At 51.3% G+C, this 24,870-nt stretch overlaps 9 protein-coding genes across 10 annotated transcripts; 3 read left to right on the top strand and 6 right to left on the bottom strand.

Moving 5' to 3' along the window:
• Positions 1-7: 7 nt before the first annotated feature.
• On the bottom strand, positions 8-1,217 carry AAFC00_001730 (uncharacterized protein; the record flags this gene model as incomplete). The annotated part of the gene is made up of 4 exons (XM_069340955.1): positions 8-863; positions 921-991; positions 1,039-1,131; positions 1,191-1,217. The coding sequence occupies 4 exons, from the start codon at positions 1,215-1,217 to the stop codon at positions 8-10; spliced, it is 1,047 nt and encodes a 348-aa protein (XP_069204468.1).
• A 1,117-nt stretch (positions 1,218-2,334) lies between these two features.
• AAFC00_001731 (uncharacterized protein) lies at positions 2,335-4,960 on the top strand (the record flags this gene model as incomplete). The annotated part of the gene is made up of 2 exons (XM_069340956.1): positions 2,335-2,858; positions 2,932-4,960. 2 exons carry the CDS (start codon positions 2,335-2,337, stop codon positions 4,958-4,960), a joined length of 2,553 nt encoding a protein of 850 aa, XP_069204469.1.
• A 134-nt stretch (positions 4,961-5,094) lies between these two features.
• On the bottom strand, positions 5,095-6,464 carry AAFC00_001732 (uncharacterized protein; the record flags this gene model as incomplete). The annotated part of the gene is made up of 2 exons (XM_069340957.1): positions 5,095-6,260; positions 6,323-6,464. 2 exons carry the CDS (start codon positions 6,462-6,464, stop codon positions 5,095-5,097), a joined length of 1,308 nt encoding a protein of 435 aa, XP_069204470.1.
• Positions 6,465-7,442: 978 nt separating this feature from the next.
• Positions 7,443-12,563, top strand: AAFC00_001733 (uncharacterized protein; the record flags this gene model as incomplete). The annotated part of the gene is made up of 4 exons (XM_069340958.1): positions 7,443-8,064; positions 8,138-8,624; positions 8,674-10,540; positions 10,608-12,563. 4 exons carry the CDS (start codon positions 7,443-7,445, stop codon positions 12,561-12,563), a joined length of 4,932 nt encoding a protein of 1,643 aa, XP_069204471.1.
• A 1,117-nt stretch (positions 12,564-13,680) lies between these two features.
• On the bottom strand, positions 13,681-16,809 carry AAFC00_001734 (uncharacterized protein; the record flags this gene model as incomplete). The annotated part of the gene is made up of 4 exons (XM_069340959.1): positions 13,681-14,097; positions 14,156-16,372; positions 16,463-16,608; positions 16,716-16,809. The coding sequence occupies 4 exons, from the start codon at positions 16,807-16,809 to the stop codon at positions 13,681-13,683; spliced, it is 2,874 nt and encodes a 957-aa protein (XP_069204472.1).
• A 290-nt stretch (positions 16,810-17,099) lies between these two features.
• Positions 17,100-17,876, top strand: AAFC00_001735 (uncharacterized protein; the record flags this gene model as incomplete). Its single annotated transcript, XM_069340960.1, has 2 exons — positions 17,100-17,229; positions 17,299-17,876. 2 exons carry the CDS (start codon positions 17,100-17,102, stop codon positions 17,874-17,876), a joined length of 708 nt encoding a protein of 235 aa, XP_069204473.1.
• A 288-nt stretch (positions 17,877-18,164) lies between these two features.
• Positions 18,165-19,898, bottom strand: AAFC00_001736 (uncharacterized protein; the record flags this gene model as incomplete). Of its 2 annotated transcripts, none has more annotated exons than XM_069340962.1 (1): positions 18,165-19,898. In XM_069340962.1, one exon carries the CDS (start codon positions 19,896-19,898, stop codon positions 18,165-18,167), a length of 1,734 nt encoding a protein of 577 aa, XP_069204475.1. The 2 variants fall into 2 exon arrangements, with proteins under 2 accessions (XP_069204475.1, XP_069204474.1); XM_069340961.1 differs by having other exon boundaries at positions 18,165-19,880.
• A 1,434-nt stretch (positions 19,899-21,332) lies between these two features.
• On the bottom strand, positions 21,333-22,295 carry AAFC00_001737 (uncharacterized protein; the record flags this gene model as incomplete). Its single annotated transcript, XM_069340963.1, has 7 exons — positions 21,333-21,478; positions 21,536-21,634; positions 21,746-21,772; positions 21,823-21,845; positions 21,909-21,933; positions 22,014-22,052; positions 22,139-22,295. 7 exons carry the CDS (start codon positions 22,293-22,295, stop codon positions 21,333-21,335), a joined length of 516 nt encoding a protein of 171 aa, XP_069204476.1.
• Positions 22,296-22,624: 329 nt separating this feature from the next.
• On the bottom strand, positions 22,625-24,174 carry AAFC00_001738 (uncharacterized protein; the record flags this gene model as incomplete). Its single annotated transcript, XM_069340964.1, has 6 exons — positions 22,625-22,782; positions 22,839-23,193; positions 23,251-23,740; positions 23,815-23,887; positions 23,941-23,990; positions 24,113-24,174. The coding sequence occupies 6 exons, from the start codon at positions 24,172-24,174 to the stop codon at positions 22,625-22,627; spliced, it is 1,188 nt and encodes a 395-aa protein (XP_069204477.1).
• Positions 24,175-24,870: the final 696 nt, after the last annotated feature.

Here is a 24,870-nt window from a genome sequence, read left to right on the forward strand (position 1 = left end):
GATAGTCTCAGCCACCATTTACGTGAAGTTTCTGCTTCAATCGAGTGGTAAGACTTGTGCGCCGTTTCGTCTTTTCGACTTCTGCTGCTTGAGCCTCGAGGAACGCCGTCTCCTTTTGGGCACTGCTAGATCGATCTTGCTGATCTGCTTGTCTCTCCTTTGCTTCCTTTGGGTTGAGAACATCGTGGACATATTGTTTGCCTTTGCCAAGCTTTGTCTTGACTCCCGTGTAACCCTCAACGCCTAACAGGACTGCATATGAGCGTGTGATATTTACATGACTCAGATCAACGGCTTCGTCCTTCAAGTGGTGGACGAATTCGCGATAGCTTTGCAAAGGTGGCGAATAGTGCCCGCTCAAGGCCTCGATTCGCCTCAGCTGTCCTTGCTTGACACGCAATTGTCCACAGGCTCCAGCAGCAGCACCGCTTAGCATTGATGAGTGCTGGAATGCTCCCTTCTGCTTGATACCAACATACATGCGGAAAGAAGTATCCGCTACATAAATCCAGATGTTCTTCTTCTTGGTCTGTTGTGGAGGTGAATCGGGGTTGGCGTTCGATCGAACAAGTGTATCGTCATTTGGCCTCTCAGTTGGCTTCTCGGCGCGTTCCAGATCATCTTTGGTTCCCACGCTGCTGATGGAAGTGCTGCTGCCATTATCAGAAAATACCGTCGTCTTCGATTGGCCACTTGTGTCACGCCAGGTGGGTGTTGAGGTATCTGAGATTGGTACGATCCCCATGAGACTATCTCGATACTGAGCAGATGTGTCGATGAGTTCGCCATTCTTCGCCCAACGCAACAAGCCTTGCTGATCGAAGTTGACAAGATACATTTTCCTCTCTTCTTTGTTTAGATACCTGTATCTCGTGACGGCTTAGAGATTTTCTTGCCGGAAGACGAGCTTGCTAACGTACCTCACTTTCTCCTCGTCCAGTCGTTTACGAGGTCTATTCTCGAGATCCACGCCTCTACCTTCGCCATAATCCTAGATAATCAGTATGTGCAATTCCTGAAGCATAGGTATTGTCTTACTAGCCAATAGAAAAAGTTCTCTTTTGTATCACTGTCCTTCCACGCCTGGTGGTAGGCACGAAGGTTGCTGCCATAGCGATGATGGTGGTCAACCTAACCTGAAGTCAGAGTATGCACAAGGACTGATACGATGCCACGATGAATTTACGAACCATCTCAAGGAAATACTCGATACCCATAACACGCGGCTGCGGTCGCGTACTCGTTCTCTTCCTTGTAATGCTCTCCCCATTCGTCTCCGTAGGCTGAGCATCATCGTTCGCGTTGGTGAGATTGTCATTACTATCTGACCCACTTGCCTTTCGACTGCTAGCCCGTTCTGCGATATCCCAAGCCTGACGCCAACGATTTTTGGCCAAAGAGTCACTAGTTGACAGAGACGATAAGCGTTCATGCTTCGATGTTGGCTGAGTTGACCGTCTATACTGTGCTAGATCACGAAAACGTCGTCAACATAATCCGTAGTGGAGCAGTAGACTCGCATACCATCCTTTACTGCCTGAGTCCAAGGTGTCAGTGAACATTGCCAGAGAAGCATATTCTTTCAAAGATTACCTCGGCCCATTTATCCGACGCAGAAAGTCCATAGCCTTGGAGCTCCCTTCTTGAGCGATAGCCACGATAATTCCGTTGTATGAGCTCCGCAGCCCTCGCTTCTCGAACTTGTCTTTCCTTTTCAGCCTGTGTTGCGGCGATCTCATGGAGCCGTTGTGGTGGTGGAATCGTAAAAGGCACAGGCTCTGCGTGGGAGGACATCCTTGTCACGGAAAGATTGTAAAAATGGCCGAACAGCAACTCCAGGTAGTCGATCGCGGCTTCTTTCATGAACTCAAGAAGATATAGATTGGTTCCAAAGAGCTCAGCCTACCTGATTTGTTTTACCGTGTGTTACCATCCACAGACACGTCAGAAGAGTAGTAGCGTCCAATGTAACCAAGGCTTTCTGCACCTATCGCCCACGAGATTTACCTACACAACACCTCATTCGCGGATGGCTTCGCTTGTTACCTGTAATTTGCAAGATCACTTGTGGGGTTGCAGCGGACTGGACTGGAGGCTTGCGGCCTCATACCTGCGAGGAGACGTCATACTCACATGGTGTTTAATGGAGATAAGAGTTCGTGGTTTCTGTAGGTACCCTGTACCTTACCTCACTTCTCTGCGTAAAACCTTATATGGCGACAGTACCCCAAATGCACAAAGTCCACGTGAATGCGTGTCGAGATCAACGCGACCTTTCGTCAAACATCCGCGCCATGATGTATGTAAAATACACAAGTGGCGTCGTCAGATAAAATGCTGAGGGATACTGGCACATCTCAGCATAATGTAATGCTGGCTAAGCGCAAACAATTGCAGCTTAGTCCGAAGACCGATCAGGTCGCGAAAGGAGATCGGTCTGCCAAACGATTGAGATTGAGTATCAACGAGGATGTCGAGGCCACGCCTGACTTAGAAAATCGGCCGCCATCGCCTTCCTTTTTCAAGTCTTCTATCCCAGACTCTGAGGCTGAAAGTGACTCTGAAGAAATTCATCATGCCACTAAGGTTCGGAAAACCGACCTGGAGACCGCTTTGCCACCCATTGACGAGAAGGCTGTAATTGAGAATTACACAATTCCCTCTACGGAGGAACATAGTAGCACACCCGAGCAACGTCTTGCGGAGCGCAAGTGGGTGCCGGGGAAAAGTTCTATATATGTAGATGCTTTCAACTTAGCACTGGATACTGTATTACAGGATGAAAGCCATCTGTTTGACGCGGCTGAGACTGCATTATTTCAAACATGGCGTGATCTGACTTTCGAAGCGCAGTATCTGTAAGTAGATGAAGTACTACGATCTCACTGCTGTAGTGTACAGCTCGTGATCCCTGGCTGACTGAGAGCGCAGCTATGTTCGATTGTTCCTTCGCAAGACTTCAAGCTGGCATCGTGTCAATCGTTTAGGATACCATAGTGATATTGCTAACCTCGATATTGCGATCAAAGATCTACTTCAAGTCAGGAGTCTCCCTCCACCGAGCGAGCTTCTCCCTGAGTCTGGATTTGCTGCGCTTGAAGATAGCTTGAAGATTGGAGACAGTTTCACCTTCGCAGATGGATCAGCCGAACATATCACTGATCTTGAGGAAGCTTCATCACTGTTGCTCTTAGACGAACTCAAGACGTTGGCCAAAGACGCAAAGGTGCAGGGGAAGACGAAACGCGAACTCGCGAAAGCATTCAGGAAGGCTAGCAGTAAGCAATCAGGCCTGGGGTGGACATCTCTGAAAAGAAGCGACACAGAAGAGAGCGCAGGTTCAGTCATGTCAGGTGACTTTGATCTGGAGAGCAGAGAATCGACTCCGTCTCATACTCGCGACGAACATTTCATGGACAAGATCTTCGCAATCACCGGCCCATTTGTACGCTTGTCACTGCCAGTGCTTAAGCTCTTCGAGCGAGTGCATCTGGTCTTCTATCGATCCACTGAATGGACGGAAAAGTCACTCACCGCAATCATTCTTGCTCGAATTGCGCGATGGACTTTTCCAAGCTACATTGTTTGTCGCTCCACAAACATATTTCCGTCTCGTATAATCCTCTTGGAGTTCGAGGCTTCCCTCCGGCTTCAATTTAAAGTTGACAGTATACTTGAGTTCAACGGGCCACTCACGAAAGATGGAATCCAGACTATAATAGACATTTTCGAGGACGTCCTTCCTCGCTGGACGGCGTTAGTGGAGGAGGAGGGACAAAAGGAGGAGAGTATCTTCGCGTCTGGAGAAGGTGCCTATCTACGCCGTCTGTCCCCGGCGTGGGTTTACACTCGCATTCTCCACAAGGGTGCTTACGTGTTGGGGAAGTTGAAGGAGCATACCCGCGAGCACGAGATACTAACCAGCTTGCTCGCCCAACGCCAGTTTCATACCGCACGGCGAGGTGATTGGTATCAAAGGAAAGCCCTTCTACAGGAGCATTACATGCATGCGCTGTCGCCGACCGAAGGTCGAAGCGGAGATGCTGCGAAGAAGCACTGGAAACGGGTCGCTCTACAGACTTGTGAAGAAGGTCTACAGGATCCTCTTGTACATCTCATATATCACCACGACCTTCAGAAACGTATAGTGAAGCTTGAGAAGTCACTCAGGATACCGAAGCGAGAGCAGCATGATTTTGGTCATGTTCGATTGGCTAAACCAGCAGAGCGGACTTTTTATGGAACACAGATCCTGCGTCAGGAGCGTGATAGAGAAGCTACACAGAAAGGTCGCAAAGGCTCCAAGACCATATGGATCGATCCTGGTGTGGAGGAAGGAGGCGGAGAATGCTCCGTTGAGGCCATGTGCCTGTCACAGTACCGAGGGCTCGGTTACCGAGGCTACCACTCCGAAGGTGGCATACTGCGCACGCTTTTCGCTTATCTCTTCTACGACGTTCTGTTCCTTTACATACCCGATGTCTTCCAAACTGCTTATCAGACTTGTCCTCTGGACCTTCATACAGATGCGTTCTACCCTTCGAGGATCTCTGAAATGAACCAACGACTAAATGAGATTAGCAACGGAGGCGCAGTGGGAATCGTCCAGCGGGTATGGGATGAGCACAGCGAGCAGCGAACTTGTGTAGTTGGCCTCGATTGGTCCTTTGAATTGGGTGATCTCTTGTCAATCGCAAAGTGTTTCCCGCCCGCCGCACTCAGTACGGTGTGCAAGGTAGTCGCTCAGGAGTACGGACAGAGGGGCGGAGGCGTGCCTGATCTGTTTCTCTGGCGAGAAGACGAGCATGACTACGGAGAGATTGTTTTTGTCGAAGTGAAGAGTCAAAATGACCGCCTGAGCGACACGCAGAGGCTTTGGATAGATGTGCTGAGTGGAGCAGGCATCCGCGTCGAACTCTGCAATGCTCTAGCAAAGGAAGTGAAGGTTGTAGAGAGATAGCTGATGCCCTTGCACATGTGAATTTAGATTTATCATGCCCTGTATCGCCACACAAAGGCTTGCAGATACCGCTTCCAGTGCATGATTCTCTCGTATCGAAAAACTTGTGAAGCCGATCATTCAGCCCTAGTTACCTATACTAGCAGTTGAGTCGGGTTCGATTCCATAGTGCCTGGCGCCGTCTCTCGGGCGATATCGTCCGGCATGGCGTCCAATCTCGCATCATCGTATTTGCGCTTCTTGTTGGCATCTGTGCCTTCGGATCTCGTGTTTTGTTGTGGAGCCCTGGTTGTTGATGCTTTCGAGTCCGCACCGCCTGCCTTGTTCTTAGCCTTCTTCTCCGCCCTGGTTTCCTTCTTAATTGAAGTCTCAAGACGCTGATCGACAGCTTCTGCCATGGCGAGATATTCCTCATCATAGTTCATGATCTTGACCAAGTCTGTGTAAGTCTTGCTTTGATTCATAGGTCGGTAACATGGGGACTTTCCGGGAATCATTTGTCCTAGTAGGTACTTGGTGTTGCCCCAGCGATTTTCCACAGACATTGCAAGCTTGACATACTCCTTGACAATTTCCTCCCATGGAGCTCGACCGCCATCAGCTTCCAGGCGGAAGCAGGAAGGATTGGTCTCCGCTGCTGTGGCTATCATAGCTCCATCTACACCATACTCCTGGACTAGTTTGTTTGCTTCTTCTCTGGACGTGACATCACCGTTCATCAGACATGCAACGCCGGCTTCGCGACAGATGTCGCCTACCATACGTAATTGATCTCTGATAGCACGTTCCCGCGGTCTCATGGGCGTTGTGCGGCAATGAAGAGTTAGGCCCGTGATACCAGTGGCCACCAGTTTTCGCACTAATTCAGCTGTCTGCTCCGGTGTATCCAGTAGTCGAATTTTCACACTTATACCAATCTCGAATGGAATGCCAACCTCTGCGACCAGAGCATCTAGTATTGAGCATAGAGTGTCTGGTGTTTGCAGCAGGGCGGCACCCATACCACCACTTGTGCTAAAAGGTTTGGGACATCCCGCATTTACGTCAATCCCAGCAACATCGCCAGCAATCAGCTTTGCTGCTTGGACTGCAGTGGCAGGATTAGCAGTCCCGATCTGGTGTATCAATCGGCGTCCCTCTTGTTCAGGATGCAGGCGAAAGATGACACTTTCACGCTGTCCCGAGGCGAGATTAGGATTTGATGCACCACTAGCTGACGGCTTTGTAAAGTCGATGGTCTTAGTAACAGGATTGACTCGCCGAGTTGTACCAATCAAGGCCTTATCGACGGTCTCGGGACCTTGACATTCAACGTTAGTATGCACATATTTCATCGTGCAATTTAGTCGGTTATTTCTTTACCCCATACGAGATCAGCACCATATCTCAGTGCAAGAAGCCGCGAGGGGCATTCGCCAGAGCGCACCATGGGCGCAAGCACCAGCTTGCCACGGTAATCAACCCCATTCTTGGGAATAGCCCTTTTGGCCATGATTCTTAACATGTATGTGAGAGTTGTTATCACTCCTTTAATACCACAAGTCAAAAAAGTCAGCGGATGACGTGGAGAACGTGATGAACTTCGAGTGAGATGGCAGAACCCCGGTAATCTTTGCCTGCGGATGGGTAGCGTAAGCGATCGAATACTGTTGTTTGATTGGGCCCCGTGACAACAACTCTATCTGATTGGTGTATCACGGGCGCAAGTGATTTAGATTACAGCAAATCTGCACAAGCCTGTGGGGATTGATTAAACTGCTTGTAGCAGCTTAAGACATTCCGACTTTCGCTGTAGCCATGCGGCGGGAATACCGCGTCGTGGACCAAGTTTCCGGCTCAATCATGGACCCTCTGTGTCCCTGTCTGAATACGCGATCATCACTGTGCCAAAACCCCTTGACAAGCCTAACAAACTTTGACGTTGCAGTAGTAAGGCATGACACTGCAGTGCCCAACAGCGTGATCTTGTGTCATATATTTGTCCATCCACTGGATAATAGACACTTGCTGTTCCACAAGGTAATTCTTCATGACCTGACGTCTGTCGGCAGGGCAGCGAGCTTCACACGTGACCAATCTCTAAACAATGTCAACATTCTCCGTAGCAGTAGGATCGAGATTGTATCGTGTATCGTTGTATTCCGTACATAGGCCTTGGCATCTGAATCCAGACCATTTTATTACAGTAATTAGAGGCGTTGAAAGTGCTTAACACTGGATTGATCTTTACTTCGATGGCTTACTTGCTTGTACGCAACTTCCCTTTCACACATTCGAATCGTGGCTGTTCGAGACTGCTGCCGACGCAGTTTGATCCTTGAACGGATCTCACTCTGCGTTATACCGATTACACTTTCTATCCGCGTAATGCGCTCTTGCGCCTAATTTCTACTATTATTACGCTTGTTTCCGAAGCTTGACACTTCACGCTCCCTTGTCCTTCAAACACTTGTCTTGGTGAGGTGCCGCGAAGTCAGCATACATGGATCCTCGCGACGGCTTGCAGCCTGCGATCCATAACAGCGGAGCAGCCTCTCCATTTGCGTCACAGGATGATCCTCAGACTACCGATGCAGCTGCATCGACCGTGAGGGCTGATGATGGCGTTGCCAGCGAGCCGCAGGCACCGGGAGGGCGAACAGGTGGTCAACCAGCCGAACCCGAAGGCACCACCGTAGATGGCGCCTCGAATGATGCCGTGGTCTATGGCACTCGTTCACGCAACAGATCATCCAACGCTCGGCCGAATTATAATGTTGACTTCGAAGATGACTATGATGACCTCGTCGCCGCTCCATCTACAAAGTCCACGGTTGCCAAAATTGCCGCCTCTACGAAAGCCGTATCCGAGACCAAGCGCGCTGCCACTGCGAACGAGCCCGAGCAATCCGAGAAATCTCCGTCAGATCAAACTGCAACATCAAGCAACCCGCCACGCAAACGAAAGGCCGGTGGCAATTCAAGTACTGGAGTTACTACTCCGGCTTATGTACCAGCAGCTAACCAGTCCCGCGCATTCAATATGATGACCTTTGAGAAGTCCAAGGTCGTATTGAAAAAGGGTGCTTTGGTGGCTGACGATGGTGCTGTTCTCCACGTTGATGGTAAGTCTGATGTTTCTGTATATGGCTGCGCGTCACATTGCAAATTGTATCGTAATGTCACTGACCCGTCAAGATCATGTATATCTCGTGTGTGAACCTCCAGGCGACCCATACTATCTATGTAGGATTATGGAGTTCTTACACACAAACTCGGAGGATCCGAAGTCTCCTGTAGATTCGATACGTGTCAATTGGTTTTACCGACCACGAGACGTTCAGCGTCACAACAGCGACACACGTCTGGTATACGGGACCATGCACTCTGATGTTTGCCCCCTCACTTCCCTGCGTGGCAAATGTCAAATCTTGCATCGATCAGAAATTCCAAATCTGGATGACTATCGCAAAGGCACGGATTGCTTTTGGTACAGTCAAATTTTCGACCGCTTCATTCGTCGATTCTATGAATTGATCCCCACATCTGAGATCATTAACGTTCCGGACAAGGTCAAGAAAGCCCTGGACGAACGCTGGAAATACATCGCTGTGGAAGTTGGTAGAGTCAAGGAACTAACGAGCGCTGTAAAATTGTGCAAACGCTGCTCACAGTTCTGTGCTAGGTAAGCAGAATCTGACTCATTTCGACCACGAGACACTTACAGAGGCCAGCAACGACTCCGTGGATTGCGCGATCTGCAAAAATTCATACCACATGAACTGCGTTCGCCCGCCATTGCCTAAGAAACCTACAAGAGGTTTCGCATGGGCTTGTGGACCGTGCAGTCGAGCTCAAGAAAAGAAATTGGAAGCCCGTCAAACTCCAGTTTTGGGCCAGGCCACGAGTGCGACGGAAGAAGACGAGATTTTCGAGGAAGAAGAAGAGGATCCTGCCCAGCTAGACAGCACGCGGGCGCCCAGCCCAAGTTCGGAGATCGTGACCGACCAGCATCCTGGCACTCAGGCTGAAATCGCGATGGCAAAGATGTGGCCTTTCCGCTACCTGGGCATCCACTGCAGAGTCGAGGATGCATTGCAGTATGATGACCGTGCAATTTATCCGAGAGCTAGCTCCCGCCTTGGGCCTCGACATCAGGCCAACGTTAACATATGGCACGGACGACCGGTCGAATTGGTCAAACCTGCTGATATCAAGAAGCGTTACGTCAAAAGCAGCAGTCACAAGAAGGATGGCAAATTATCGAAGGAAACACTTGCTGCTATCGAAGCAGACCGGGTAGAGAAGGCTAAGCGACCGAAATGGGTACAGGATGAACCTCCTGGCTACGTCCATCGTGGCGGAGACTACCCGCCGGATGATCCTAGGAGTACTGCTCAGCTCCTCTTCAAGATGCCAGAAGGATCTGAGCTCTCGACAGATATAAAAGAAGACCATGCTTCACCTCCTGTGGTAGACAATGCATTTGTGGACGACTACGTATCACGAGCGAAAGGTCTCGCAAGCTCAATCCGGGCTGCTGAGTATGGGTGCAACTTCCTCGACAAAGCACTGAAGCTCCTGATAGACGAAGATTTCGATAAAGAGAAAGCTTTGCAGAAGCTTGCCAAAGTGGATGGACACAAAGATCTCAAAGAGCCTGTGCTCACCGAGGACGAGCTGAAGAGATTCGAAGACGGTGTATCAAAATATGGCTCAGAGCATCGCTCTGTTCGTCTGCACATGAAGACCACCCTGCCCAACTCCACAATCGTGCGCTTTTATTATCTATGGAAGAAAACGCTCCGTGGTAAACAGATCTGGGATCACTATGGAGGGAGAAAAGGAAAGAAGCGACAGAACATGGATGCGGCAGCCAAGATGCAGGCGCAAGTTGCTCATGATCTGGACGACTCGGCGTTTGATACCGCCAAAGCAGAAACACACAAGCGCGGCTTTCAGTGCAAATTCTGCTCGACGAAGCACTCCCGCCAATGGCGACGAGCTCCTGGCGTAACGCCTGGGCAGACTGTGCCGGCTGATGGTGGAAAAGGAGTAAAGGACAAGGGCAATCGGCTCATGCTGGCACTCTGTGGCCGATGCGCTGGCCTGTGGCGTCGCTATGCCATTCAGTACGAAGACCTAGACGAAGCTACCAGGAAGGCAGCGCAGAATGGTGGTCGGGGCTTGAAGAGAAGAATCGATGAGGAATTATTGCGCGAGGTACTCGCTGCGCACGAAACACCACCGGCTGGAACGCCAGAAGCTGCGAATGTACCAGTTCCCTCTATCGAATCCTCAGCCGAGCCGCCGAAAAAGAAGAGCAAGACAGCAGCAGAAGACAAGAAGAAGGAGAAGGCTGCCCCGCCGCCGAAGTTACCAACCCCGCCACCGCCCCCTATCATACCCGACGAGCCCAGATGGAGAGATCTACCGTGTGCTGTGTGTAAACTACTAGACGCGTCTGGAGAGCTTCCTGTATCTTGCGGCCACTGTAAGATGACCGTACACAAAAGATGCTTCGGGCTTGCGGATCAAGTGCTACCTGCCAAATGGATATGTGAGCAATGCGCCAACGACCGTAATCCTGTTGTGTCAACTGTAAGTATACTGCGTGTGGCGATAGCAATATGAAGATGATGGGCTTCTCACTGATTGAACTCGATAGGATTATGCATGTACCCTGTGCACAGTGGAAGAAACGCCACAGGAACTGCTCGAGCCGCCGAGGGTGTCCCACAAGAAGAAGACTGACAGGGAACGCGAGAAAGAACGGCTAGAGAAGGAACTAACTGAGAAGGCTAAGCTGGAGTACAGGGATCGTCAGATGGAACTCAGCCGGCCAGTCATGCCCCGCGAGGCTCTCAAGCGTACAGACGGCAACAATTGGGTCCACGTATTGTGCGCTGTGTGGACACCAGAAATTCGCTTCAGCCGGGCCAGCAAGCTGGAAAGAGCTGAGGGGTTCAGTGCTATACCGATAGAGAGATATGAAGCGACTTGCAAGCTATGCAAGAACAATAAGCATGGCTCATGTGTCTCATGTCTACAGTGCAAAGCCAACTTTCACGTTGGCTGTGCTGCTGAAGCCGGGTACACCTTTGGGTTTGACGTGACCCCAATCAAGGGTTCACGCAAGGACCAGGTCGTGACTGTCACACTAGGAGAAGAAAACGGGGCTCTGACTGCAGCTATCTGGTGCAAAGAACACACTGTCAAGACGACTGTCCATCAGATCAGCGAAGCTACCGACGACAGCGGAAGTAATGCGCTTCAGTTATACGTCGAGAACTACAAGCAGGCAGATCAGACTCTTACGGGAACAGCTCGAAAGGCAAATCTTCTGAGCCAGTCTACCAAATTTGCTTCGCACGCTTCCGCCCCGGTTGCGGGGTTCAACCGCCGAGTTTCTACTGCAAGTATGGGTGGAAGAGGCGCCAGGCATTCATCTGTAGGCGCAATACGTGCTGGAGACCATGGCGATAGCCCTTTCGAAGACGCGGCAGGGGAAGAGAGGCTGCGGCGGTGTATTACTTGTGGGATCGATGTCAGTCCAAAATGGTGGGAGGCGGAGCTTCATTCGACACCGATTGCATTCGTCCGAGGCGTGGATGGAAGCATACGAGAGGGCAAGCTTGGTGGCACACCAGATGGCATATCGCAGTCGAATGGTCAGGGCATTAAACAAGAATTTGTCAACGGGGAAGCAGATGTCGCGCCAAAGCAAGGAGATGATGTGAAGGATGGCCTTGTGGAATATCAGTGCCACAAGTGTCACTGGAAGATGCTACATAACCCTAAGGCCGGACCAGAGACGAGCAGAGATGTGTCTTCGCCACCACGGCAGTCGACTGCTCCCCCTATCACTGCACCTCCTACATGGATTGGAGCGACTGAGGAGACGTTGCCGGGCAATCTGCTGCATCCACAGGTTCATGCGGCGCCTAATGGGGCGCCGATGGAGGCGGTTCCAGAGGTAAGAAGGGTTCCAGAAGTGTTACCCACAGCCCCGGCGCCCATCATGCCATATGCACCCGTGAATGGTCCAAGCCTAGGAGCGCCCGCACGTCCGAGCAACGGGAGCAACGGTATCAACGGTGTTGCGGGTCCGAATATGATCAACGGACTGAACGGGACCAGCCATGGATATGGACATTCGCTCCCAGGCGCGGCAGGTCTACACTATATCAGCGGTCACGAGCAACTGAGTGGGCGACATGGTCCTGGGCTCTACATGGGTGGACAGGGCATAGCTCCACCACCGCCGCCACCACAGCAGGTCAGCGCTCCACCGAGCAGTATGCAAGGAAGCGCGCCGCACCCACCGCACCCACCGCAGCCGATTGGAGACAACGCAAGGCGATCGCCGCAGGTTATCGTGACTTCACCGACGTACATACCAGGAGCATCGATGGACCAAGGACCTCAATTCGCAGCCGCACGCGGAGGTCGAGAGAATGGGTACGTCGGGGTACAGCAAGCACCGGCGGCCGCGGGTCAACATGGTAGCCCTGTGGCAAGCATGAGGCGGCCAGAAACACCGAGAGATGGATCGGCCGAGGGTCGGCTGCCGAGCAATGCAGGAGCTAGCGCGAGTCCAAGTCTACGAAACCTGCTGCACTGAGGGAGGGAGGTAGATGCAGATAACTACACAGGACAGATGTAAGATAGAATTGGTCGTGTATAACAACAAGGAGCGGCAGGAGTCAAGTGGCTGGCGGTAGGATAAAAGGCACATGGCAAAAGGCACAAGGCGTCCGGCACAATTCATCTGGAGAGCTTTGAGGAGCCAAGCTAGGTGCTCTAGAGCTAATGAGAGTTTTTTGATTTTACCAAAATACTGTACAATGTGAGAGCCGACAGCTGTCACACTAATTGGAATGAAACCATGAATCTTTCGATCTGCTTGCAAGTAATTAGTAACTATTCTTTATACAAGCAATCGATGTCTAAATTATAATTGACAATGATATTATTCGTGCCTGATATTCTTATATCTCTATTCCTTGACTTACTCGCTGTTGTCGTTCTCGTCAGACTTCTTTCATCGTCCATCGTCCAAGTGTCGTGCTCACATGGAATATCGCGTCTATCCGACTCTAAATCAAGGGATTTTTACACGAAGTCTGGATAATCGAGGGCAACCCTGTCTCCGTCCCGCCATCTACCCAGCAGGGCACTCTCCTAGCAGAGTATAGTAAACCAGCACTCTATATAGAAGAGAAGATAAGTGCCCGCTTTGGGTGATACTACTATGGCTGAACTTTCTATGCTGTAGCTGGAATAATGATGTTCACGTCGTTTTTACTGTTGATGTGCATGGAAGCGGTGGGTGTGAGTGTAAGCGAGCGATAATCTCTTACGTTCTTCTGATGATGGATGTCGAGGTGATCTCGAAGTAACACTTGTGCTTACGTGCTGCATCTCCGACTTTCTGTCCTTTGTTGTTTCCAGGACACGTGTATATGTGATCTTGACTTGCCACTTTTCTGTGTTTAATTCTTTACACATGTTGGGTAGGGATATACATACATAGACAGATACTTGCACCGACGAGTGAGGCTCGAGACTTGAGGTACGATGAAATCTCATGGCTACTCTCGTCATTTGTGCTACGATAAGAAACAGGAGAAGGGAGTTCAAAACAGGAGGATATTGACGCCGATCACAGCTCCTGCCCTGTCTCAGAGAATGGAGAAAATGAACATTTACTACATGTGATATTTGAAGCCGGAACCAATCTAGATACCCAGATCCTCGAGATACTTACGAGCGAGCTCAAGGGCATCATCGACCTTATCGACCTGAGTTCCCTGGCCGAGACTGGTCGCTCCCTTACCGCCAGCCTTGCCTCCAACAGCGCCAGCGACCGCGCTCGACCACTTGACGGCGTCTGCGCCCTTTGCCTTTGCGTCGTCGGACACGTGGCAGCCGTGCGCGACCTTCTCGTCGTCGGCTGCGATCAGGTAAATGGTCTTGTCCTTGTTCTTGGAGCTGATGGCCTTGAAGGCCTCGCTCAGGGCCTTTGAATTTGCGGAGATGGGCAGGCGCACGACGAGCTTCTTCGAGTCTGGGTTCTTGGTGAAGTGCTCGTTTATCGTGTCCATGACCTTTTTGTTCTCGGCCTTCATGGCGGCTTTTTGGTGGTCGGTGTTTTCCTGTGTGTAGTGTTTTAGTGGTTTCTGTTAGGAAGGAAGAAGAACAAAAGAGACTTACCTTGGTGATCTTGGCAAATCGCTCCTTGAGCTGACTCTTGGTCACTGCGGAGATGGCCAGTTGGTTGAGCTGCACCTGGATCTGCTTGCACTTCTGCTCCTTCTCGGCGCTGTAAGGCATCTTCTCCAGACGAGCAATCTCCTCTGCGAATTCGTTGGCCTCGCGCTGCACGTCGTGTGCGGCCTGGCCAGTCACGGCGATGATACGACGGATACCCTTGGCGATACCACTCTCTTCCAGAATGACCAGGTCCTTGATCTCGCCAGTCTTGTCGACGTGGGTACCTCCGCAGAACTCGATGCTGACGTTCGACCATTCGGGGTTTCTGACGTCCTCGAGAAGCTGCTCGACGGGGACACCGACACTGACAACACGCACAGGATCGGGGTAGGTCTCGCCGAACACGGCGCGAACGCTGTTGATCTGCTTGGCAGTGCTGAGAGGTACATCAAGAGCATACACGACACCGTTCTGACGGATATAGGCAGTGCTCTTGTCCTCGACCTCGCGGAGCTCCTTGTCCGACATGGCGGCCTTGTGGCTGAAATCGAAGCGCAGCTTTTCAGGAGAGACGAGCGAACCCCTCTGGTTGATCTCGTCACCGAGAACCTCACGAAGCGCAAAGTTGAGAATGTGGGTACCAGTGTGGTTGTTGCGAATGGGGTGACGACGGAGCTCGTCGTACTCGCAGAGAACAGTGTCGTTGAGCTTGAAATTTCCGTAGGTCATTTGTCCAGTGTGAAGAACGTAGCCCGCGTACACTTGGACATTCTGGACGTCCAGCTCGGCCTCGCCATCGATGACAATCTTTCCTGTGTCAAACTCCTGGCCACCTTGCTCGGCGTAGAAGTTCGTCTTGTCGAGGATGAGACCGAATTGCTCACCCTCGGGAATGTCCTTGGTGCTCTCAACGAATTGCTTGTTGTAGTAGATTGCCTTGATGTTGGCGTTGATGTTCGCGCGACCGAACTTGGGGCTGTCGTCCGTCTTGGGCACGTCGTTCATGCCTTCGAGCTTGCCCAGATCGTGCACATCGAGCTTGACCAGACCGACTGCAGCCTTCTTCTCGCCCTTACTTGCTTCCTTGGCCTTGGCCTGAGCCTCTGCGACAGATTCGTCGTTGATGGCAAGACCGCGCTCCTCGGCCATTAGGCTGGTGAGATCCACAGGGAAACCGTAAGTGTCGTAGAGGCGCCATACGTCTGCACCAGACAACTCCTTGAGACCTTGGTCTTTGCACTGCTGGGCGTACTTCTCGAACATGTTCTCACCGCGATCAAGCGTCTTTGCAAAGGACAGCTCCTCCTCGTCGAGAATTTCCTTGACGTCCTGCTCCTTCTTCTTGATCTCAGGGAACATGCCACCCATCTGCTCGACGAGGGTGGGGACGAGCCTGGAGAAGAAGTCTCCGATCTCAGTGTTCAAATACTTGCGCGCGTAACGAGCGCCTCTACGGAGGACGCGACGAACGACGTAGCCACGTCCAACATTGTTCGGCACACCACCGTCAGCGATGGCGAATGTGAGCGTACGGACGTGGTCAGCGACGACACGGTAAGCAGTGTCAATACCATCAGCATCCTCCTCGCCGAATCTGCCTTGGTACTCGCGGACTCCAGTCATTTCCTGGATGCGCTTAAAGAGGGGCGTGAAGACATCAGTGTCGTAGTTGGACATTGCGTCCTGAAGAACCGAGACCAGACGCTCAAATCCCATGCCAGTGTCGACGTGCTTGTTAGGCAGCGATCGCAATGACTTGTCAGACTCTCTGTTGTATTGAATAAACACATTGTTCCAGATCTCGAGCACATTGGGGTCGTCCATGTTCACAAGGTGTGCAGCATTGCGGCCTCCGATACGGTCATAGTGGACCTCACTGCAGGGTCCACAAGGACCTTGGTCGCCCATCTCCCAGAAGTTGTCCTTCATGTTACCAGGAAGGATGTGATCCTCGGCGACACCGACAGACTTCCACATCTCCTTGGCTTCCAAGTCAGGCTCCAGACCACCAGCTGCATCACCCTCGAAGTAAGTCACATAAAGTCTGTCAGCCTCGAGGCCGTAGACCTTGGTGAGAAGCTCCCATGAACAGGTGATGGCTTCCTTCTTGAAGTAGTCACCGAAACTCCAATTACCCAGCATCTCGAAGAAAGTGTGATGGTAACTGTCCTTGCCGACATCGTCAAGGTCATTGTGCTTACCACCAGCGCGAATGCACTTTTGTCATAGTCAGTCATTCAGGTCGAGGAAAGAAAGAAAGCCGAAAAAATAATAGATTTGGCTGCTTCGCGAGGCACGCAAACATACCTTTTGCGAGTTGACAGCACGCTTCAATTGCGCAAAATCAGACTGGGGATCGACAGTTCCAAGGAAAATCGACTTGTACTGGTTCATACCAGCATTGGTGAAAAGGAGAGTAGGGTCCGACAAAGGGACAACAGAAGAAGATGGCACTATGACTACGTTAACCTACTGCTATATGGGTGGCGTGGCGCTGCTTTCTTGCTGCTGGGGCCACAGAGCAGCTAATCAAGCGGGAGGGAAAAAACAAGAGACCTACCGAAAGTGTGGCCATTCTTCTTGAAATAATCGAGAAAAGTATCTCGAACTTTGGCAGCGGGCCACTGGAGCTGTTTCTCCGTCAAAGAAGCCATGCTGAGAGGTCGTGTTGTGGTTATTGAACGATATGTGAACAATCGTTGGTGCAGGAAAGTTCTAGGCTTCAAGTGGTGATACGGAAATTCGGCGTGAGTCAATCCACGTCCGCAACTGCTCGCCCACTTAATCTGCATCCACTTTTGCAAGACCAGAGCGAGACCTAGATTATACGCGAAAAGCAGCCTCTCGTCTTGTATTGTTTTTGATTCTCTATATTTCGGAATAAAATAACTGCCGAGGTCGCGCAAAGTGTTGGATAAGGCGTTTATTGGGATGGTGAGGCAGAATGAATGGTGTTCAAGCGGAGGTGATGAACGGAGAAACACAAGCACAACCGCGTGGAATCAAGCGTCTCCAAGATGATTCTGTGGACGATGACCAGCGATTCACGAAGCGCTTTCATTTACTAAATCTAGGTTTGTCACACTGTTTACTGTCTAGACGTCTTACACATCTTTAGAAAATCACTGACGCTTCTTCTGTAGACAACAACAACAATAGACTCTATGTCCCCGTTCCGACCCAGCCGGCACAGCTGCAGCAGCAAGCGCAGCAAGCGCAGCAAGCGCAGCAGCCAAAACCAAACACAAAGTCAGGAGGAGGCACCGAAGATGACTATATGCAACTCGACGACACCAAAGACCGAGTGTACATTCACAACCTCGACGACGAACTATCCGACATCGAATCCTCGGAACCAGACCGACTGATATTCCTGCCCGACATTGAGAAGCAGCTGAGCAAAATACCCAAGCACGTGCTGACAGGAGAGAATGACAATGCCAATTCATCATCATCGGCGAGCTCGTCGCTGACAAAGGGTCAGGAATTGGTGCTGTACGCCGTGCCGTCTTCCCTATCGGTGCCGGCGGAAAAGGACAGCGTGCGCAAGGCTATCCTGGAGTCGCGACGGAGAGCCATGGACAAGTCGGCAAGAGATGCGGCTGAGATGATCAGCAGAGGACCGGATAACCCTGAAATTGCCCATGGTCTGGACACAGAAGACTATTTACTGGATGACGAAGAGGTTGAAGACGACCCGGACGCGATGGAGATTGAGTGATCGGCTGCCTGCGACCGACTCACAGTGACGAGGAAGAAGCAGCACATACTGTATAATATACCTCTAGCGTCACTTCCACGCACGATAATGTAACAAACGAATAATGAACATGAAAAACTTTCTGAAGAAAAAGCTTGCCGAACCAGTCGACAGCGGTCTATTTTGATTATATTGCTATCTACATATACTATATACTGGTGAACCACATCCATGATTCAAATTTGTTGAGCAACGCGAAGGGGGAATCAGTTTACCATAAACAACAACACGCAAGACTGTCCAGCACGATCAGAAGTGACCGCTGAGCCTCCTCTTGTGATGCAGTAGGTGTCGTCGTTGATTCTGGCGGAGCTTGGCAGACACGGCGGCTGCTTGAGAAGCAGCAACCTCGAGGGTGTCTTCCAGCTCGTTGACGTTGTCTTGCCACACGGCAGGGGCTGTGCTGCTCCAGTCGTCGGCCAAGGCTTCCACTTTAGCCAACATCTCGGCGACAGAAGTGGGAACGGAATTGCCACCATCTCCGGCTAGATTGGGAGTTGGGGCGGAGGATCTACTCGTCGAAGCAGAGGTACCTGTACTTCTGCTTGCACTGCTGCTTGCAGCACTGCTGCTCACACGTGAAGACGAGGCTGTCGCGCTTGTGCTGACCGACGAGGATCCGCTTGACGACGAAGATGATGATGACGACAACGATGGCGACGACGACGATGGCGACGAAGACGAGTTGGAGCTTGAGCTGCTCCTCGACGAGGTGCCAGTTGCACTACTTGAGCTTCTATCAGAAGAAGATGAAGAGGAAGTGCCTGTGGACGTGCTAGAGCCGGATGAGCCAGACGAAGTCGACGACGGGTCAGACGACGACGACGATGTCTGACTCGAGGAGGTTTGAGAAGAGGACTCTGATGACATTGCCGCTGAGCTTGTGCTCGAAGACGATGAGCGCTCTGACGACGTCGAGGACCCGGCGGTTGACGTAGGGTAGACGGGTAACGAGGAGGACTGAGCCTCAGCAGAAGTCGACGACGCAGCAGCACTGGAGGTGACGGGAGAGGCTACATCGCTGTATTGGAAAACTTGCAGAGAGTTGATCGACCAGTACGCGTTCTTGAAGGCCGCAGGGTTGTTCGCTACGTAGTCATCACATCTGGGTGCCATACCGCTGCAAGTCGACGATTCCCACACGTTGCCAGCCCAGTCTCCACAGAACGTCAAGTCAAAGACGATCTGATTGTCATGGAAGAACTCGGGGATGTCGCAGCCGCCTTGAAATTGAGCAGTAGGCGTTCCCCACTCGGCAGAAGGGCTGGGGTTACCTGCCGCAATGTCGGAGGGGATCTGATACCTCGTGAAGAACCAGATGTTGATGGCTGCCTCGGTCCACTCCACAGCGTAAACTCCTCCTCCAATGCCGTTGAAGTCGGTACCGTAAGAGTCAGAGTTGGACGAGCTAATGGAGCAACCGGCATTGTACGACTGGTCTGCCGCTTGAACGTAGCAATCATCCGTGTTGATCGAGCCTGTGAAATTGCCGTTGTTGGTGATTGAGCACCCGTCGTTTGTATGTAATGCCATAGAATTGGCAGATTGAAGATTGACACCCTCGATGATGTCGATTTCGCCGCTGGAGGGCCAATCCGGCCCAACCATCCAGAATGCAGGCCAAGTGCCGCAGATTCCTCCAGGCATATGGCTGAGATCAAGGACAATGAGGGATCCGGCATTGTAGGCTTTGTTGCTTGTCAGGCGAACACTGGGACGACCGTTGGGGGTTATGTTCTCGTAGTCAGCTCCAATGTAAATGGACTCTCCGGTGGTGCTAATGAAACCACTGCTCGCTGCAGTCGGTCGATCAACATATTTGACGAAACCATGTGTCGGATCGTCCCATGTAAAGAACGAGAACATGTCGAAGAACTTTGAAGGGCTGTAGTCATCTTCTAATACATAGCCAGCTATGGAGAAGTCGATGAACAGCAACGAAAACAAAAAGGTAAAGAGTGGCATCTTCAGAGCAGAAGACATAATGTGTGGTAATATCAGATGATAGATAGGGTATAGAGAACAGCAGAGCTGTGTGAAAAGAGTGAAGAGGAAAGATCTCACGGGGCCTACCAAGTCATTATTATATCATACATCTCGCTCAGATGGGAGGCAGGAGTTTTTAACGGTTGCGGTGGGCTGGATAGGCTTGTCCCCCTTTTACCAGTCGACTATTCGACGCTCACAACCGTTGTACAACGGCCAGGGATGGTGCTAGGAAGTGCATACGCAAGCACACGCACGCATGCAGTATATCTTAGTATCATCAACGCCATGGACAACCGGCCAAGAGAACGGATGAGATGGCATGGCCATGGTAACTCCAAATGCCCAGAAAGCACGTCGTGCAATTGAGGTATACTTCATCTAGGAACCAGTATGCTGTATGTGGTCGGTGCCAAGAAATATGGAGGCGGTGCGCAAACACAACGAGAAGGCTCAGAAAAGGCGCGCACCGCACACTGAAGGCGAGGCGACGCGATATCCACACGCGATGCGGGCTGGACGGCATTAAAAAGGAGAACATGCCTGGGAACAAGCAGAGAATCTTGCCATCGAGCATGGGGTTTTTTCTCCACAGTATTGTAGATAGCTGCCGGCGTGCTGTACGTACCTTCGAGCGCCTCCTGAGTACGAAATGGCCTGTCTCTACTGTTACGCTGTCCGATGCAATGCGTACACTAGATCCGGAGAATCCCACGGATCATTTTTAGCAATGCGTTAAGTTATACCTGTAGACTTGAACACGGACATGATAGATCTGTGAGGTATGCTAGGAGACTACAGTACCACAGGTGTTGTAGCACGAGTGCAATTATGAAGCGAAGTTTAACGGCAGCTTTGAAATACGGGACGGGCCACAGTCACCTTACCTTAGTCGATTCGTGCATGATTGAATGGCCGTGGTACCTTGCGCTTATGGGACTAACTTTACTATGAGTGGACCTACTAATGACAATGCCGCGAAATAAAGAACAGTAAAATTTGAATACGAGGAGTTGAAAAGTATACACCATTTGCGACATACGAATTACTTAAGGATTACGCTGCGAAATCGTCTTGGTCACTCGTGCACCATGGCTACGAACCAGCCTTTTCCTTTGCCCTCTCGCAACGTCTTTTCGAACAAGCTCATGTGAACGGGGAACGAACTGTTCTCCGGGTAATGCGCAGACTATTGCCCACGTTACGCACAGCAACACCGCGCAAACGTCTCTTCAGCCGTTATAACACACGTGGGAAGCTTTATACTGTACTGGGCGTTCCAGCAGCAACGCGACACTGCGGCGCAACGCGTATATACGTCAGTAATGATGCGATGGCCAGCTTATTTGCGTTGTGGGAGCTGATCTGTCTTGGACGAATCATGATTGTTGATCCAGCTACAAGTGTCAAGTATGGCGCTCAGTCTTATCATCACGGCTGTTCTGTCGTTCCCGCTTGCTGATTGCAAGTCTTGGTGGCGTCTTCTTCAGCAAAGAAATCTTTCCAGTGCTGCTCGTCGAAGCCGTCCATGAGTCTTGTGTACTGAGGCCCGTCCTTGACCCAGCCGTTGATCCCGCCTGTGTGAAATGATCAGCCGTACATGCAATATTCAGAGTAGCGCGAATGCGACTGACCTTCAAGAGTCATGACTTGCATGTTCTCATCACCCATCTGGTCGCGGACGTATGACAGAAACCAAGATGCGCATCGAGGGCCTCTTCCGTTCGATGAACCTGTTGTCGTGTGAGCTATACGGTCATATCGCGCAATGTCGCAGATGAAGAATGCGAAAAGTTGCGCCAGGATGGGAAGCACGACAAATGACATGCCGCAGTCTATCTTACCACAAGTGAAGACAACCCATTGGAGGTCTATCAAAGTAAGCCACCAAACTCGCAAAGCGCATTTTCATGCTATATACCTGCTTTGTATGCGAGTTCATATCTATCACGTGTCAACGAGGTACTCGATTTGGTGGCGCTGTGGTATTATGTGGTGCCCACTTACAATATGCCTCTGTTCCACCAGAAACCTGTTGCAGAAAGCCAGTAATCAGTCATATGGGTCCATGAACGCTCGCATGCGCAAATGTTGAGTAGTGATGATACTTACCCTTTGCGGGTATATTGAGGCTTCCCCGAATCATACCGCCTGAATCAAATCAGCTTGTTGCGCATTGCATTTGTCTTGTCTTCCTCGTGATTCGCAAAGGACACAATATGCGCGTGAGCACTCACCTTCAAGGTCGATACCTCTCACGTCCACGATCAAGACGGCGGCCACACCCTTCAGGCTCAGCATCTGCATGGCCCGCCTGCGTGCCATGAGAGGAGCAGTGATGCTGGGAGCGGGGAAGGCTGCGTGCCATGGTTCTGCTGCTTTCGAGGTCGACATTGTCATGACGGATTGCGTGCGACTCGTGTGAAAATTGATGGCGAGCTGCCGATCTATGCTTTGATCTTATGTTTTATCTACCTACAGTATGTACTGTACTCCCTTTCGCGACAACAAATAAGGTACCGTAAGGTCGGGATAAAAATAGGTCCGGATAAACCCCAAAGCGGCGACACGAACGCGTGGGTCGCAAGCTCTCGTTTCGGTTGACACGAAAAATGCGGGGGTCCGTTTCAATGAGAAAAAGGTACAGCAGTAACTGTGTAACAATGATTTGGGGATATCTACAACTTTTTGGGGCATCAAGACTCGTGCGGTGAGTCAATTCGTTACATGCTTTCCACAACCAGAGCGCTAGCACCACCACCTCCATTGCAGATACCAGCAACTCCGATCTTGCCGTCCTTTTGCTTGAGAACGCTGATGAGGGTGGTAACAATTCTTGCACCACTGGCGCCGAGGGCGTGGCCCAATGCAACAGCTCCGCCTGTATCTGTGTCAGTCCATGATCGTGATTGTTGCGTAGTGTTGTGCATGACCTACCGTTGATGTTGACCCTGTCCTCATTGAGGCCCAAAAGCTTCATGTTTGCAAGGGCGACAACGCTGAAAGCCTCGTTGATCTCGTAAGCGTCTACCTGGCTCTGCTCAATGCCAGCATGCTTCATAGCCTTGGGCATGGCAAGAGCGGGGGCGGTGGTGAACTTTGAGGGGTTGTGAGCAGCCTCACCCCAGCCGAGGATTTTGGCAATGGGCTTGAGGTTCAGCTCCTTGAGCTTGGCCTCGGAGACAAGCACGACGGCGGCAGCACCGTCTGAGAGAGGAGAAGCGTTGGCGGCGGTGACAGTGCCGTCCTTCTTGAAGACAGGTCTCAAGGTGCGAGTCTTGGACTCGTTGAACTAGAAGCGGTGTGTTTTAGCAAAGTGAAACTGTCGAATTATGGTGAACAAACATACGTTGCTTGGCTCGTCATCCTTGTCGACGACAATGTTGGGCTTGCCGCGACCACCGCTGACCTCAACGGGGGCGATCTCATCCTTGAACAGACCAGCCTGCTGGGCGGCCTGTGCCTTCTTGTAGCTTCTGATGCAGTATTCGTCCTGGTCCTCGCGAGAAAAGGAGTGCTCCGCTGCGCACTCTTCACCCTGCAGTCCCATGTGCTCCTTCTTGTAGGCGTCGGTCAACCCATCCTTCAGGACACCGTCGACGAGTGTCTGGTCGCCGAACTTGGCGCCATTGCGCAGGACAGGGAGGTAGTGAGGGGTGTTCGACATGGACTCGGCGCCTCCAGCAACGACAATGTCGGCAGTGCCAGTCAAAATGGTCTGGGCGGCGACAATGATGGCCTTGATACTGGATGCGCACACCTTGTTCACGGTGGTGCAGACGGTGGACTCCTCGAGACCTGCACCAAGGGCACACTGGCGAGCAGGGTTCTGGCCGAGGCTGGAAGCGAAGGGGAGACTCGTCAGCGAGTGCGCAGATTGGCTGAGGCGCAAGCAGGCATTGTGTTTACTCACTTAGCGGAAAGAACGTTGCCAAAGACGACCTCCTCAATGGCCTCGGGCTTGACACCGGATCTCTCAACGGCAGCTGTGTAGCGTCAGTGGTGTGTTGGCAAGCAGCGAGAAGCAGGTCTTGTTCACCCTTGATGGCGTGAGCACCGAGCTGGGTTGCGCTGAGGCTGGAGAGGGAGCTAGCAGAGACGTCAGTCAAGCGCAAGATTGGTCGATTCGGAGCTCCCTCGAAAGAGTTCACCATTATACTCAGGCAGCAACTGTCAGGAAGGGGCAGGGGTTGAGGGGGGGATAATTTTACCCAAGGAACATGCCCGTGGGCGTTCTGGCAGCGGAGACGATGTAAACTGGAGGAGGAGCCATGGCGAGAATGAGTGAGAGGAGCAATGAACCTGTGCGGAATGGAAGAATGAATAAGAGGAAGCAGAAAGCAGAAGACAATCACGAAAGTAAAGTGGAATGACAGTAAGGGAGCCAGAGCCAGAGCCAGAGACAATCGTCAACAGGCGCGCCGCCCCACGCGAGCAGATCCAGTAATCCAGTACAGTATATTACAGAACAGTATGCGGTACCGGGGAATATGGTTCGATGATTTGGCTCAGGTTCTTGATTTCATTCAACTGTGCAACGACAGCTCAACTTTTTGATAGGGACAATACCTGATCATGTTCCCAGAAGCTATTGACTGATGATTGAGATTATGTAAATCCAGTCATGTAGGACGTGGCCCGGTCACAACAACTTCATGCATTCATGGTAGGGTCTCTCTGTACGGCAGTGAACATGAAGTACCGTCCCAAGATAAGGTACACTAATTAGTAGTCGCGATTCAACGTCCTCCGTCGGATATGACTGAATAATGAGCGAGCGCCTCCGCAACCTCACACGAGTCAATACCAAAGTACCGTACTGTAAGGTAGTTCGCGATAATCCAAGATCAGTAATTACTGTAAGATACCTTAGCGTGTAGCTGTATTGTCTTGACAAGAACAACCTGAGTCCATATCCGAAATACTCTATAGTCACAACCCTCATACATCATTGATCCCCCATAACTTG

The sequence above is a fragment of the Neodothiora populina genome (genome assembly GCF_041146345.1).
Source record: "Neodothiora populina strain CPC 39397 chromosome Unknown canker_contig_13, whole genome shotgun sequence".
In the NCBI taxonomy this organism is placed as follows: Eukaryota; Fungi; Ascomycota; class Dothideomycetes; order Dothideales; family Dothioraceae; genus Neodothiora; species Neodothiora populina.